Source organism: Nanorana parkeri, unplaced genomic scaffold (assembly GCF_000935625.1).
Source record: "Nanorana parkeri isolate BGI_ZX_2015 unplaced genomic scaffold, ASM93562v1 scaffold524, whole genome shotgun sequence".
Lineage (NCBI taxonomy): Eukaryota > Metazoa > Chordata > Amphibia > Anura > Dicroglossidae > Nanorana > Nanorana parkeri.
This window is the reverse complement of record NW_017306792.1, coordinates 803,411-815,606: the sequence shown is the minus strand read 5'-3', so window position 1 is coordinate 815,606 and position 12,196 is coordinate 803,411. Positions and strand designations below refer to the sequence as shown.

The 12,196-nt window shown below is 42.3% G+C and overlaps 1 protein-coding gene across 1 annotated transcript in view; it reads left to right on the top strand.

Moving 5' to 3' along the window:
* SCAF8 (SR-related CTD associated factor 8) overlaps window positions 1–12,196 on the top strand; it is a 78,772-nt gene that overhangs the window by 35,344 nt on the left and 31,232 nt on the right. Inside the window, exons 2-4 of the mRNA XM_018561443.1 lie at window positions 7,478–7,561; window positions 8,778–8,822; window positions 11,276–11,437. Coding sequence (XP_018416945.1) covers window positions 7,478–7,561; window positions 8,778–8,822; window positions 11,276–11,437 — 291 coding nt within the window. The remainder of the gene's footprint in view (window positions 1–7,477; window positions 7,562–8,777; window positions 8,823–11,275; window positions 11,438–12,196) is intronic.

Genomic DNA, 12,196 nt, shown 5'->3' with positions numbered 1-12,196 from the left:
GCCCTTTTATGTCCTCCCGTTACCCTAAGGAGAACTATGGGGAAAAGCCTTAACCCCATCGTTCGCCTTTACAGGGAGTATTTCTGGCCTTTTAAGCACCTGCCACTCAACCGTTCCTCAACAACTGTATTCACAGTGGCCTGACCTATCTAGGCAATCCTAAATGTCTCCCCATTATGTGTAATAATGCTGTGAGCCTTGGGTTCACATGCATGGCTGTGCAAGAGAGCTCTGAAAGCCCTCAGTGTTTCCTGCAGTATGCATTTATAACAGGCCTCTGTTATACAGACCCAGAACTAGGAGCCAGCTTTAAAAACCTAGAAACCAGCACTACACAACCTGCATATGCTCTGGAAGTAACTATAAGATACATAGTTAAGCAACAAGACAGCTGGATGAATAGGACTAGTCTATGGTTACAAATAGGAATGTGTAAAATTTTCGGCTGAAGATGGTGTTCTGGGCAAAATTCAGTACATCCCTAGCTTCTCTCCTCCCCACTGGACGGCGATATGTGTCCCCTCCGATGCCCGCTGCTCTGCACTGTCTGTGTCAGCAGAACATGTGTGCTTTTATTTTTTAAAGGTGGACTTTACCTTTTAAGGAGCCATGGGAGTAAGAATGATAGAGGGCTGCTAGTGTAGTGTCTACCCACTGGACTCATTGTAGAGGACTGAGGCCAGTTCTCCTTAGGAAAGGCACAAGAAGATCAGAGGTTGGGAAGAGTGTTGCATGATTACATTTGGGTTACAACCTAGAAGAAGGCAAGTCTGCAGTCTGGTGGGAAGGTGGGGGAATAGTAGGACGCATGAAGGGTATCCGTATGAAGGGGGTAAGAGAATCTGCAAACTGGCAATATATACTGATTGGGGTAAAAAACTAAAAGTATTGGGGACACGATAACTGCTACACAATTGTATACTAATTTTTTGGTTAAGGTTTAAGGTACTTGAATGCATTTTCACGTTTTAACTCCTGAGGTTAGTGTCAATTTAAGGAACAAAAGTCTTGTGAATAATGGTTGCGGAAAGGGACATTGCAAGTGTTGCCCAACCCTCTTTCACAAGCCATACCTCCACACGTCACACTACATAGAGTAGGCTGATCTTGAAGCCCTCCCTGAAAAGTACTGTTCTGGGACTTCTGCAGACTCATCGTCTTAGCTTTGAGCCAGGAATGTGTAAAATAGGGCTGCAGCTAACGATTATTTTCATAATTGATTAGTTATCGATTAACTGTTGCAGCTCTAGTGTAAAACCCCTTGGACATCGCATGCACCTAATGCATGATAAACCACTCTCAGCCACACAAACCCTTGAACACCAATCAAGCTACCAGTCCTGCCTCTACCAGCCAGCGCTCCCAAACTTGGCTACTTGTGTCTCCATAGAGTGATGGAGCGTGTCTCTGCTAGGGATGCATCATTCTCTCATAGACCTGCTGTGTGAGTGCAGTAAGGTCACTAGTCTTGTTGGCCGTGCAAACCCGTTCGCCAGAGTTTTTTTCCAGTTGTAATTTGGACCTGGCAACCAGGAATCTTCCAACCCTAATTTACAGAATTAACACCCATAGTTACAGACAAGGAATTATGGCCCCAAACGAAAAGTAAAGGATAAGAACTACCCTTCTATAAACGTTTTAAATGTCCCCTCCTGCCTGCACATCTCAACATTCCTCCATGCATCTCTGCCCAATAACACCCTCCAGTCAGGTGCCAGTTTGGAGATGGGCAGAATTAATAATGCATTCTCTGGTAAAGATGAACTATCTTAGTACAGTAATACCTCGGTTCATGAACGCTTCTGTTTGCGAACAATTCGGTTTGCGAACAGGAAGTTCAGCAAAGTTTTGCTTCTGTTCGCAAACTCCAAATTGGGTGACTAACATGACCGTGGCCATCTTCACCGCTCTGACACGTGGTCGTGGCTTCCTCTAGTCGAGATTGCTGTCACAGACAGACCTGTGCACACTTGCTGTGAAGCTTTTTTGCTTGCTTTTTAGCACATACAGTACTGTACAGTATTATTCAATCCAGCATGGCTCCAAAGAAAGTGCAGAGCAAGCATGGTGGTAAAACGAAAGTGCAGAGTGGTAAGGAATTAACATATGGTTCAGAACAGTTACATTGAGCCCTATGGGAAAATTTGATTCTGTTCGCGACCGAAATCGGTTCGCGACCACATTCGTAGGGATCAGAATAGATTAACCTTATTTACATTGAACCTTATGTGGAAATTTGATTCGGTTCGCAAATTAAATTCATGAACCGAGGTACCACTGTACTTATCTTTGGTATGTGCATCTTTTACAGCAATGTTTTGGTAGTGTACAGCTTTTGCTACACTTGTTCAGACATTGTGCACCTCTCATAGCGTTCTCCCAATTCTTATTCCACTTGCTGGATATTACAGCTCTCATGATACTGCCTTTATGGTGGCAATACACGTAACAATCCGGAATCGGACAGTAACATGAAATCTTTTAATTATCAAAAAAACATATACTGTGTCATTGATCGATTTTATATGAAACCTGATCAATTCCATCACAGTTAAAATCGTTCTGGGCAGAAAAATCCTATCGCATGAAAATAAGCAAAATTATACGATTATTATGTGTATGGCACCTTGAACAATCTTTAATCCAATTATTTAAAACTGCAAAATGATAATTTACACCTCATTGTGTGTGTAAATTATCATTAAAAAGCTGGGTGTGATTGGAGGAGAGATGATGTCACATCCCCACCCTCTCCTCTTCCAATCACAGAATGTCTTTAATTTTTTTAATACAAGACATTTTGTGAATAGACGCTATTGAGGAACTGACTGGAGCGATGTACAGCTCAGGACGCATCACTCCCTTTCTTCAGTGCCCAGAAGCTGGGTGTTCTGTGCGGGGGACAGCGTGACAATCGCATCTTACGATTTCATGCAGCATGTTTGCATTTTATCACAACGCAAAGCCCTGTTCATCACACCCGCATTGTGGTGTGAATGGGACACATAGAAAGCAATTGTTTTCAATGTATCCTTGTGATGACCTGCATTGATCCGGTGCGGTGCAACGCAGGTCCCCGCTGTATGTGTGAACTGGCCCTTAGTGGAACTTGAAGACAGGTCTGTGTGCAATGTGCTGCTAGCATAATGCCAGTGAAAAGGAATTGTTTGCATGTGTGTATAATTGTTTCTTCTGTTGAGGTGTTTCTTCTGTATTTTAACCTTCCCCCCAGGATAGCAAGCAACTGAGCTGCAAGTTTGAAAATGACTTGCTAAACTATTGCCGACTTGCCAAGCTTCACAATTTTGTTGCACAATTACAGCAAGTCTGTGTTGCAAGTCTCCAGATCAACGTGCTTTGTAAAAGTGCTGTACACTTGCAGAGCTCTTGCTAAGACCCGCAGGACTCTTGCTGTAGACTTGCCAAAGCAAATTTGCTACAAATTCAAAAAAGTGTCAACTAGAACTTGTGCTGCAAGTGTTCTGCAAGTCTACAACTTGCCAGGAATGTGTGCAGCAAGTTAAGGTGCCCATACACCTTACAATTATCTGCAGATTTTCTGTGGTCAGATGGAAAAGGTGCAACAGATTGGCCCAGGTGGAGATTCCTCCATCCACACAGTTTAGCGTAGATGGAGGAATCTGTTGCACCTTTTCCATCTGACAACAGAAAATCTGCAGATATTTGTAAGGTGTATGGCCAGCTTCAGAAAGAATTACAATTTAACCCTCCCACACCTTTGTGGCAAGTTATCCTTGCTATCTGGGCGACAGATATGCACCATTTTGATAGTAATAGTTACACATAGAATTTGCATGTTTTTTTTCCACTAGTCGTTGCACTTTATGTCTAGAGATACCTGGTTACGGCATAAAACTTTTAGGAATTATTACCACAATTCTTATCATCTTCCTTAGCTATAGTAGCAACATTGGTTCACTTTTGGGGTTTTTTTAGGCTTTTTTTCCCCATTTGTTTCCAGTTGATAACCATGCCAGTAACACATTTCCTGTCCACTGGTGATTACATTCACACACTGGAATATATACACTGAGTGGCCAGATTTTTATGACCACCCCATCAGTACTTCATTGGGCCATGAGATGACTCCACGAGATGACTTTGTTGGGCCGCCTCGTGACTCCACGAGATGTTGAAAGGTGATGCGAGGAATCTGACACTGCACTGTTGCCCTTCTGTTGTCTTGTACCAGTCTTGCCACTCTCCGTTCTGTCCTAACATTGACTAGTCGCTGGCGGCCACAATTTGCACGTTCAGACCCAGATTTTCGACTGACAGTCCAGTCTTTAAACACTTTAACAACAGCTGCTCCTGAACATTTAACTAATTCTGCTGTTTTGCTGATACTCGCTCCATGGCTCCGAGTGCCAACAATCATCCCACGTTCAAAGGCTGTTAAATCGCATTGTTTACCCATATCTTCAGAAAAAATCACTTCTACTGTCGTGGTAAACAACCTGCTTCCCTATTTATAATGGTCTGGCCCTCTAGCAACTTCAGCGCGAAATTATAGCTAATTTGCCTACAAACGGGTGGTCATAATAATCTGGCCACTCAGTGTATATGGTGGAGAAGCTTTGTCCTTATCTCCATAACATAGAGGGGACCTGTTCTGTAGTAAATACTGAACAGGGCAGAGCTTGGGTTTCAGTGCAGCACAGAGGCATTTACAAGCTCAAAGGACTGGCAGGATCAGCATCTATTGAACAGATATATTAAAATGCTTTATGTGGTATATTTACCAGACCAAAAGGAAGCACATAAGAGACGTCCATGCACTTCAAAGAAAACCTTTGCTATATAGACATAGTATTGCTAAGTTTTGCACAAATTTCCATGGCGGGCAACTAACTTTCTGCTCAAGTTTTGTAATCCTTATTCCCAAACATAGGAATCACTGATGTTGATTTAAACTATATCCATACGGGGCCCTCTGCAGTGTGTGATTTGTAAATCTTCCACCCAAGGTATAGCTGGGAGAATGCCATTCTCACTGCACTACCGACACTGGATGGCTATTAATTACTTGGTTCCCTTTCACTACCAAATTACCACTATTCATTTTCACATCTGTGTGACCAGATAAAACCATATAGCGCCCCGAATAAATATTTTCATGTTAATAAGGGTCACTCTATATCCCTGTTGTCCAACGTATACCTTGTACTAATTTCTGTAATATTATCAGGTCTCCTCAACCAGTAATCAGCATTTATTCTGCATTTGTCCTTACTCGGACCTAATCACTGAGTAACCTGGAACAGTACGAGGAGAATATTCGCATTATGTGCCCTGTGACATTGAGAAAGTCTCTCCTGATATTGTACCAAGCTAATGAGATTAGACCAAAGTGCTCTCTGTAACACCACAGTTGTGCCACAAGAACTGCCACATGGCTCAACATATTTGTTTAGGTATCTTTTCTTTTTTCTTTGAAAAATAATGACTCTTGCTATAGAAATATCAGTTGTTGGGAGTACATACAGTATGTGGGAGCATTGTTTGGAAACAGGACTGAAAAAGCAGTAATCCCTATCAGTGTCATGTTATTATGTGCCCTCTAAAGCTGGCTATACACTGCTTAGATTTTCATAAATGTTTTGAGCAAGTAACCAACCTCCATGTTTGGTGGTCATGCCCTAAATTAGAGTCCTTCTGGTCTCAAGTGGTTCATTCCATCTCATGTATTACAAATATACCTGTTCAACTTGACCCACTGGTTTGCCTGATGCACTGTTCCATAACACCGATCCATCGCTATAAGTGATTTCTGATTCTGCATATGCTTGACGCAGCGAAATTCCTCATCCCAAAACACTGGAATTCTCCGGTACTTCCCTTGGTCAAAGAATGGTTTCTTCATCTGGACCATATGGGGAAGAATTGAAAGACTCATTATATGATCGCTCCACTAAATTTGAAGTGACAGGGCAACCTTGGCTCAAGTTTAAGGAAACACTAATTTACATGCAAAATGTATATTAATACCTTGATATTGGGTTCGCAGCCTTGGTAGGCACTCTCCTATCTCCAATACCTTCTCCTGTATTGTAGCCCCCCCCTAAATCCTGGAATGTTTTTATTGTTTCATTGTTTGTGTACGGAAACAAAAAAACTAAACTAACTAACTTTAACCCACTAAAAGGCATAGGGTCATACTCACCCAATCCTCTGCGCAGGTAGCACTCCTTCCAGCCTGTCTCCTCTACCACTGCAGAGATCCTTTGTCCCTTGCCGTCCCCACGTCCTATACACTGATGTCTCGTGGAATCCTAGACCGCTGTGGAGGAAGTGGCAAGACTCTCCAGGGACCAGTCTAAGAGCCAGCTGATTTGGATGTTTGGGTAAAGCTGGCCATAGACCTATAGATTAGATTATCTGCAGATTTTCTATGGTCAGATGGAAAACTCCATCTACGCTCAACTGTGTGGATGGAGGAATCTCCCACTGGGCCAAGCTTCAGTATCTTGCTAGTCGGCCCCGCTGGCTCTCAAAATACCTGAACAGTCTGATTGGATGCAGGCATTGGTCAGGTATTTTGAGAGCCAGCGGGGCCGGCTAGCAAGATACTGAAGCTTGGCCCAGTGGGAGATTCCTCCATCCACACAGTTTAGCGTAGATGGAGAAATCTGTTGCACTTTTTCCATCAGACCATAGAAAATCTGCAGATAATCTATAGGTGTATGGCCAGCTGTACAATAACTTCAGCGAGGCTTCAGAGCCCGGGGAAGCAGGGAGTCGGCTCAGCAGTTCAGGTGAGTATAAGCTTTTTTTAACCCTAGGCAAAAAGGAGTTGACCCTTGGAATGCAGGGGTAGCCCGAGTGCAAGGGTTATTAAAATGTCTGCTTTAAAGTCCTGTTTGGCACCACATGGAGCCTACTAAGTACCTGCAGGGTCATTTTGCTGTGCTGTGACTCCAAATAAACATTTAATACAGGGTGCTTCCATGATATGTTGTTTACTGACCATACTGGGCTTTCTAATGAGAAAGCTCAGTAGTTGCTGCTTACTTTCCAAATGTCTCTGTAACTTCAGTTATATAGCCCTGAACCCTATGAGCAGGGAGAGCTTGGCGGTGTTCCTTCATGCACCCATTTAGTTACATGTATATTCTAAATAGCTGAATACATTATACCATATTCTTCGCAAAATAATTTCCCATATATAACAATTAAAAATACTCCAGAACATATGTAAAAAAAACATGTTTACTCTCCTGTTCAAACAAAAATAAAAAGAATTTGAACATTTTATTTTCTCTAATGGGTTTTTACCACAGGTAAGTGTTATGTGTGACTTATGGAAATGTATTATATTAGTGTCTAGGTTGGACTTCAGGTTGCATGGAAATACCAAACATAATGGAGAAAAGTGAAAAAAAATCTAACCTCCTGTGTCAAGATTTCCGCGAATGCTATGTTTTAATCTTTGGTTGTGTATTTTGTTTTTTCACAGTTGTACTCGCTCAATGATTACAAACCTCCCATCTCCAAGGCCAAAATGACACAGATCACCAAGTCTGCAATTAAAGGCATAAAGGTATTAACATTTAGTGAAGGATTTTTCTTTGGGTCATCTTTATTTTATTGATTGAGGAATGAAATAATGAAAAATCTAATGGTTCATAATGTCCCCTACCTCTATGCTTTGGATTTCGTTTTTCTTTTTGCATACTATACAATAGGGATGGAGTGAAATACAATTTTTAGACCGAAACTAAAATTAAATAATTTGTCAGGCTGAAAATTACTTTTTTTTTTCAACCTTTTTAAAAATATTTTTTAATTTTATTTATATATATTTTTTTACTTCACAATGCTTTTGGGAAATATCAGGGGTCTAAAAAGACCCCTTATATTTGCCTTTTAAAATAGAAAAAGAGATTTGAGGACACAGACTCCTAAATCTCTTTTTCAGCTGCCCCTGTTATGAATGAATAGGAAGCTTCTATACTGAGTGTTCCTGTCCATTCATAAAAGGCGATAGTACCAGTTACTATGGCCACCAGGGCTGCAGCTAACCATAATTTTCATAATGACTGGTTGCCTGATTATTTTTTTCAATCAATTGGTTGCATTTAAAAAAAATCTCTTCCTCTCTTCCTCTCTCCCCCTCTGTGCTCTCCCCTCCCTCTCCCCTAATCGTTAATTAGAATAGTTGCCGACTATGCTCATCAATTATTATTGATTTAATCGATTAGTTGTTGCAGCCCATGTCCACAATCAGGATGTAGAGCATTTTCTGTTCATTCATAACAGGGCACAGTTACTATGTCCCTATGTCCTCAGTCATTTGCAAACACTCAGTGATCAGTCCTGATCGGTGAGTGCTTGTGCTCCGCTCTCCATCCTGAGTGCTCCGCTTGTCACAGTAGGCCCAGCTTAGCTCCTGCACTGCCCCACTTGGCCTTCTGACAGCTATCTGCTCCTTGCACCGCCCTGCTCGGCCTCCTGACAGCTTCTCTCCTCCTCGTTGGGCACCTCTGCCTCTGCCCACACAGGATGTGGAGAACAGCGGGGATGGGAGGGGACACATCGGCTGGTGCCCAGCAGGGAGGAGAAAAGCTAGGGATGCACCACATTTATGTCCATTTTGGTCCTATCAGCATTTTGCCCATAGTAGCATTTTCTGCCAAAATGTTTTGTTGCATCCCCACTATTCATCACCCTTGCCTAACTTGTCAGTAACCCGCTTGTTTATGGAAACAAAATTCACATTGTATACTATTGAGCATTTATCTTTTTTCTTTCCACAGTTTTACAAGCATGTTGTTCAAAGTGTTGAGAAGTTTATACAAAAGGTAACTTTCATCTGTTGTATACAGTTAGAAAAAGTTTATAAGCATTTTAGAATTTTCTGAATATTGGTATGAGTGGCTCTTAAATGCGATCTGGGCTTCATCAAAACTATAATTATATATTTTAAATGGTTTTATGCATATTTAACAATAAAGCACACAATTTAGAGAGCTTTATCTGAATAGGTTTAAACAGTCAAATCTGTAATGGCAAAAATATGCAAAGTCCTTTAGATGCTAGCTAGAAATGCAGAATTTTTATTTGTTTTGTACAAAACTGTTAAAGTTCATGTTTTTGTGATGTGTGTGCATGAATAGTCTGCTTCAGATCTTTTCTTGGCATTTCTGTGGGATTGAGAACTATGGCTTTGGGAAGACTTTAATGTGCAATTGCTTCTTTTTGGGACACTCAGTCCTTGACTTCTGTTTTAGATCAGTCATTTTGTATGACCCACCTCGGAGACAGACATCCTGGCATTGTGTTGTATTCCTTGACACAGTTTTTGAAATTCATTTGTTTTTAATGCTTGTGAGTCTTAAGGTGCCCACACACCTTGCGATAATCGCAGGAAATCCCGCGATCGTACGATTATCGTAAGGTGTGTGGAAGCCGTGCGGCCTCTACTACTGTAAGGTCGCACAACTTTTATCTTAGGAACATGTTCGAAAACCCGCCGAGAAGCGTATGATTTTCGGCCCGGTGTGTAGCATGTTTGTAAGATAAAAGCCGGATGGGCCAATGTGCGCTAGCGCAAACTGCCCGTTTCGGCATTGCGGTCATCGGAAGCCCACCCCTCGGGGGTGCGGCTTGCAATCATCGCAAGTACGATCTGCCTGTCCAAGATAGGCAGATCGTACGTTTTTTTTTAATTACCTTACAACCATATGGTTGTAAGGTGTGTGCCCAGCCTTACAGACCTTAACACAGTAAAGCAACCCATACAATGAGAGCTTGTATTGAAGTCATTAGTCTGACCTCAGTTTAAGATCCTTCTGAGATCATTCAGAATTTATTGACTGGTGTATTTGACCTGTTTCGAGCAGGTTGCTGTAGTTTCCTGTCAGTGAACACAATCCGCCGAGAAGCGTATGATTTTCGGCCCGGTGTGTAGCATGTTTGTAAGATAAAAGCCGGATGGGCCAATGTGCGCTAGCGCAAACTGCCCGTTTCGGCATTGCGGTCATCGGAAGCCCACCCCTCGGGGGTGCGGCTTGCAATCATCGCAAGTACGATCTGCCTGTCCAAGATAGGCAGATCGTACGTTTTTTTTTAATTACCTTACAACCATATGGTTGTAAGGTGTGTGCCCAGCCTTACAGACCTTAACACAGTAAAGCAACCCATACAATGAGAGCTTGTATTGAAGTCATTAGTCTGACCTCAGTTTAAGATCCTTCTGAGATCATTCAGAATTTATTGACTGGTGTATTTGACCTGTTTCGAGCAGGTTGCTGTAGTTTCCTGTCAGTGAACACAACTTGTATCAATATCAGCTTTAGATAACAATAAGCAATGTATGTTTTTCTTTTCTTGCAAATCAAAAGCGCTCTGGTCCTGACATCCTGAAACATTTTGTCTATGCCCTTCTCGCCCTTCTCATTACATCTGCGCTTACTTATAGCTAGTATGAGTACCGATATTTTGCTTTCCGTTCGCGCCGATACCGAGTACCGGTGCTTCCGCTGGCATACAGCTGGCTTCCCGCGCAATCAGGAAGCCGGGCGGTGGGTAACGACATGCCACCTGGCTTCCTGATTGCCAGGGAAGCCACCTCCATGTTGTTTGGCTGGCTTGATTGTGATTGGCTGGGAAGCCGGTCTCCAGACCAATCAGCATGATGCTGGCTTCCCGGACAATGTGGAAGCCATGCGGCACATAATGACCCGCCTCCCTGCTTTTTGATTGGCCGGGTATCCGGCTCCATGCTGATTGGCTGGAAAGCAGGCTTTCCAGTCAATCAGCAGGTCATTACTCACCACCCAGCTTCCTGGTCGCACAGGAAGCTGGCTCCATTTTCTTGTACGGCACTGCCGGTCAAAGTAAATCTTCCTCTTAAGGGAAGTTCCGGTATCAGGGAAGGTATCAGAGCCCAAATACTCGGTATCGGTGCTACTTATAGCAGTTGGAATAGCTCATATTACAGCATGATTTCAGAGCTTTTTCCTTTCCTGGTTCAGACTTAGTCCACTTTTACATGCTGAGGAGTAGGAGGCTTAGCCACTTCCACATGTGCCAGTTGAGGTATGAAGACTACTTACACGTGAGGCTTTCACAGAAAGGACAGAATGTATTTTACAAAAATTGCTTCTCTGAAATTTCATTTAAGGTTATATCTCTATTTCAAATACAAAGGGGGCTTAACAAAGTTCCTCCTTAGGGTTCATTTTCTACCTTTTTATTTCACACTTTTAGAGCATCTTTTCACGAGCCTTCTTTTGTCTTTATTCTGTTACAGTGCAAACCAGAATACAAAGTTCCTGGACTGTATGTTATTGACTCCATTGTTCGACAATCTAGACATCAGTTTGGTCAAGATAAGGATGTTTTTGCACCAAGGTTCAGCAATAACATAATCAACACTTTCCAGAACTTATATCGATGTCCTACAGATGACAAGGTATAGGATGGATGAAGATGGAGTTTTGATGACTTTTTTTTTTTCTGTGATACTCAGCAAAACATACTTTGAGCAAGAATTCCCAAGTATTTCCATAAGACTATAACTTCAATATTGAAATGCTTAGAGATTAAAGGATACACACACACAAGGATACACACACACACACACACGTAAACAATTGTGCATACTAGTATCCTCTTCTCTGGCTAATATATAAAACAGCTCATTAATGTGCTCAGTGTGGAAGTATTGGAACCTATTGCTCTATTTCTAGCTTGTGATTAATGTTACACATGTAGTGAAAATGACACAGACAGCTTTGAATTTCTGACAAGATTGATGGTTATTTATTTTGCACTTATTGAGCAGATAAACCAAAACACTTTTAATGATCAAATATATTTAACAGACTAAAATAGAGCAAAGGAGAGAAGTTCATGGTCCCAGATTACATGCACTTTAGGGGATATAGAAAGCTGGCAGATGACTTTGCACACCGGACTTTAAAGGAGAACTATGGGGTTAGGGCTTTTCCCCATAGTTCTCCTTAGGGTAACGGGAGGACACAAACTAGCGTCCTCCCGTCACCCTAAGCTCAGTATACCGTGAGCCGCTGCTCGTGGTATACTGTGACGCCGCAGCGGATCCCGACATCGTTGTCGAGATCCGCCCAGCTGTGTGAGTGACAGCTGGCTCTGCCTATCTAGAGGCAGAGCCAGCTGTACCCGCCCACTCCCCCGTCCGTTCCGCCAGTCC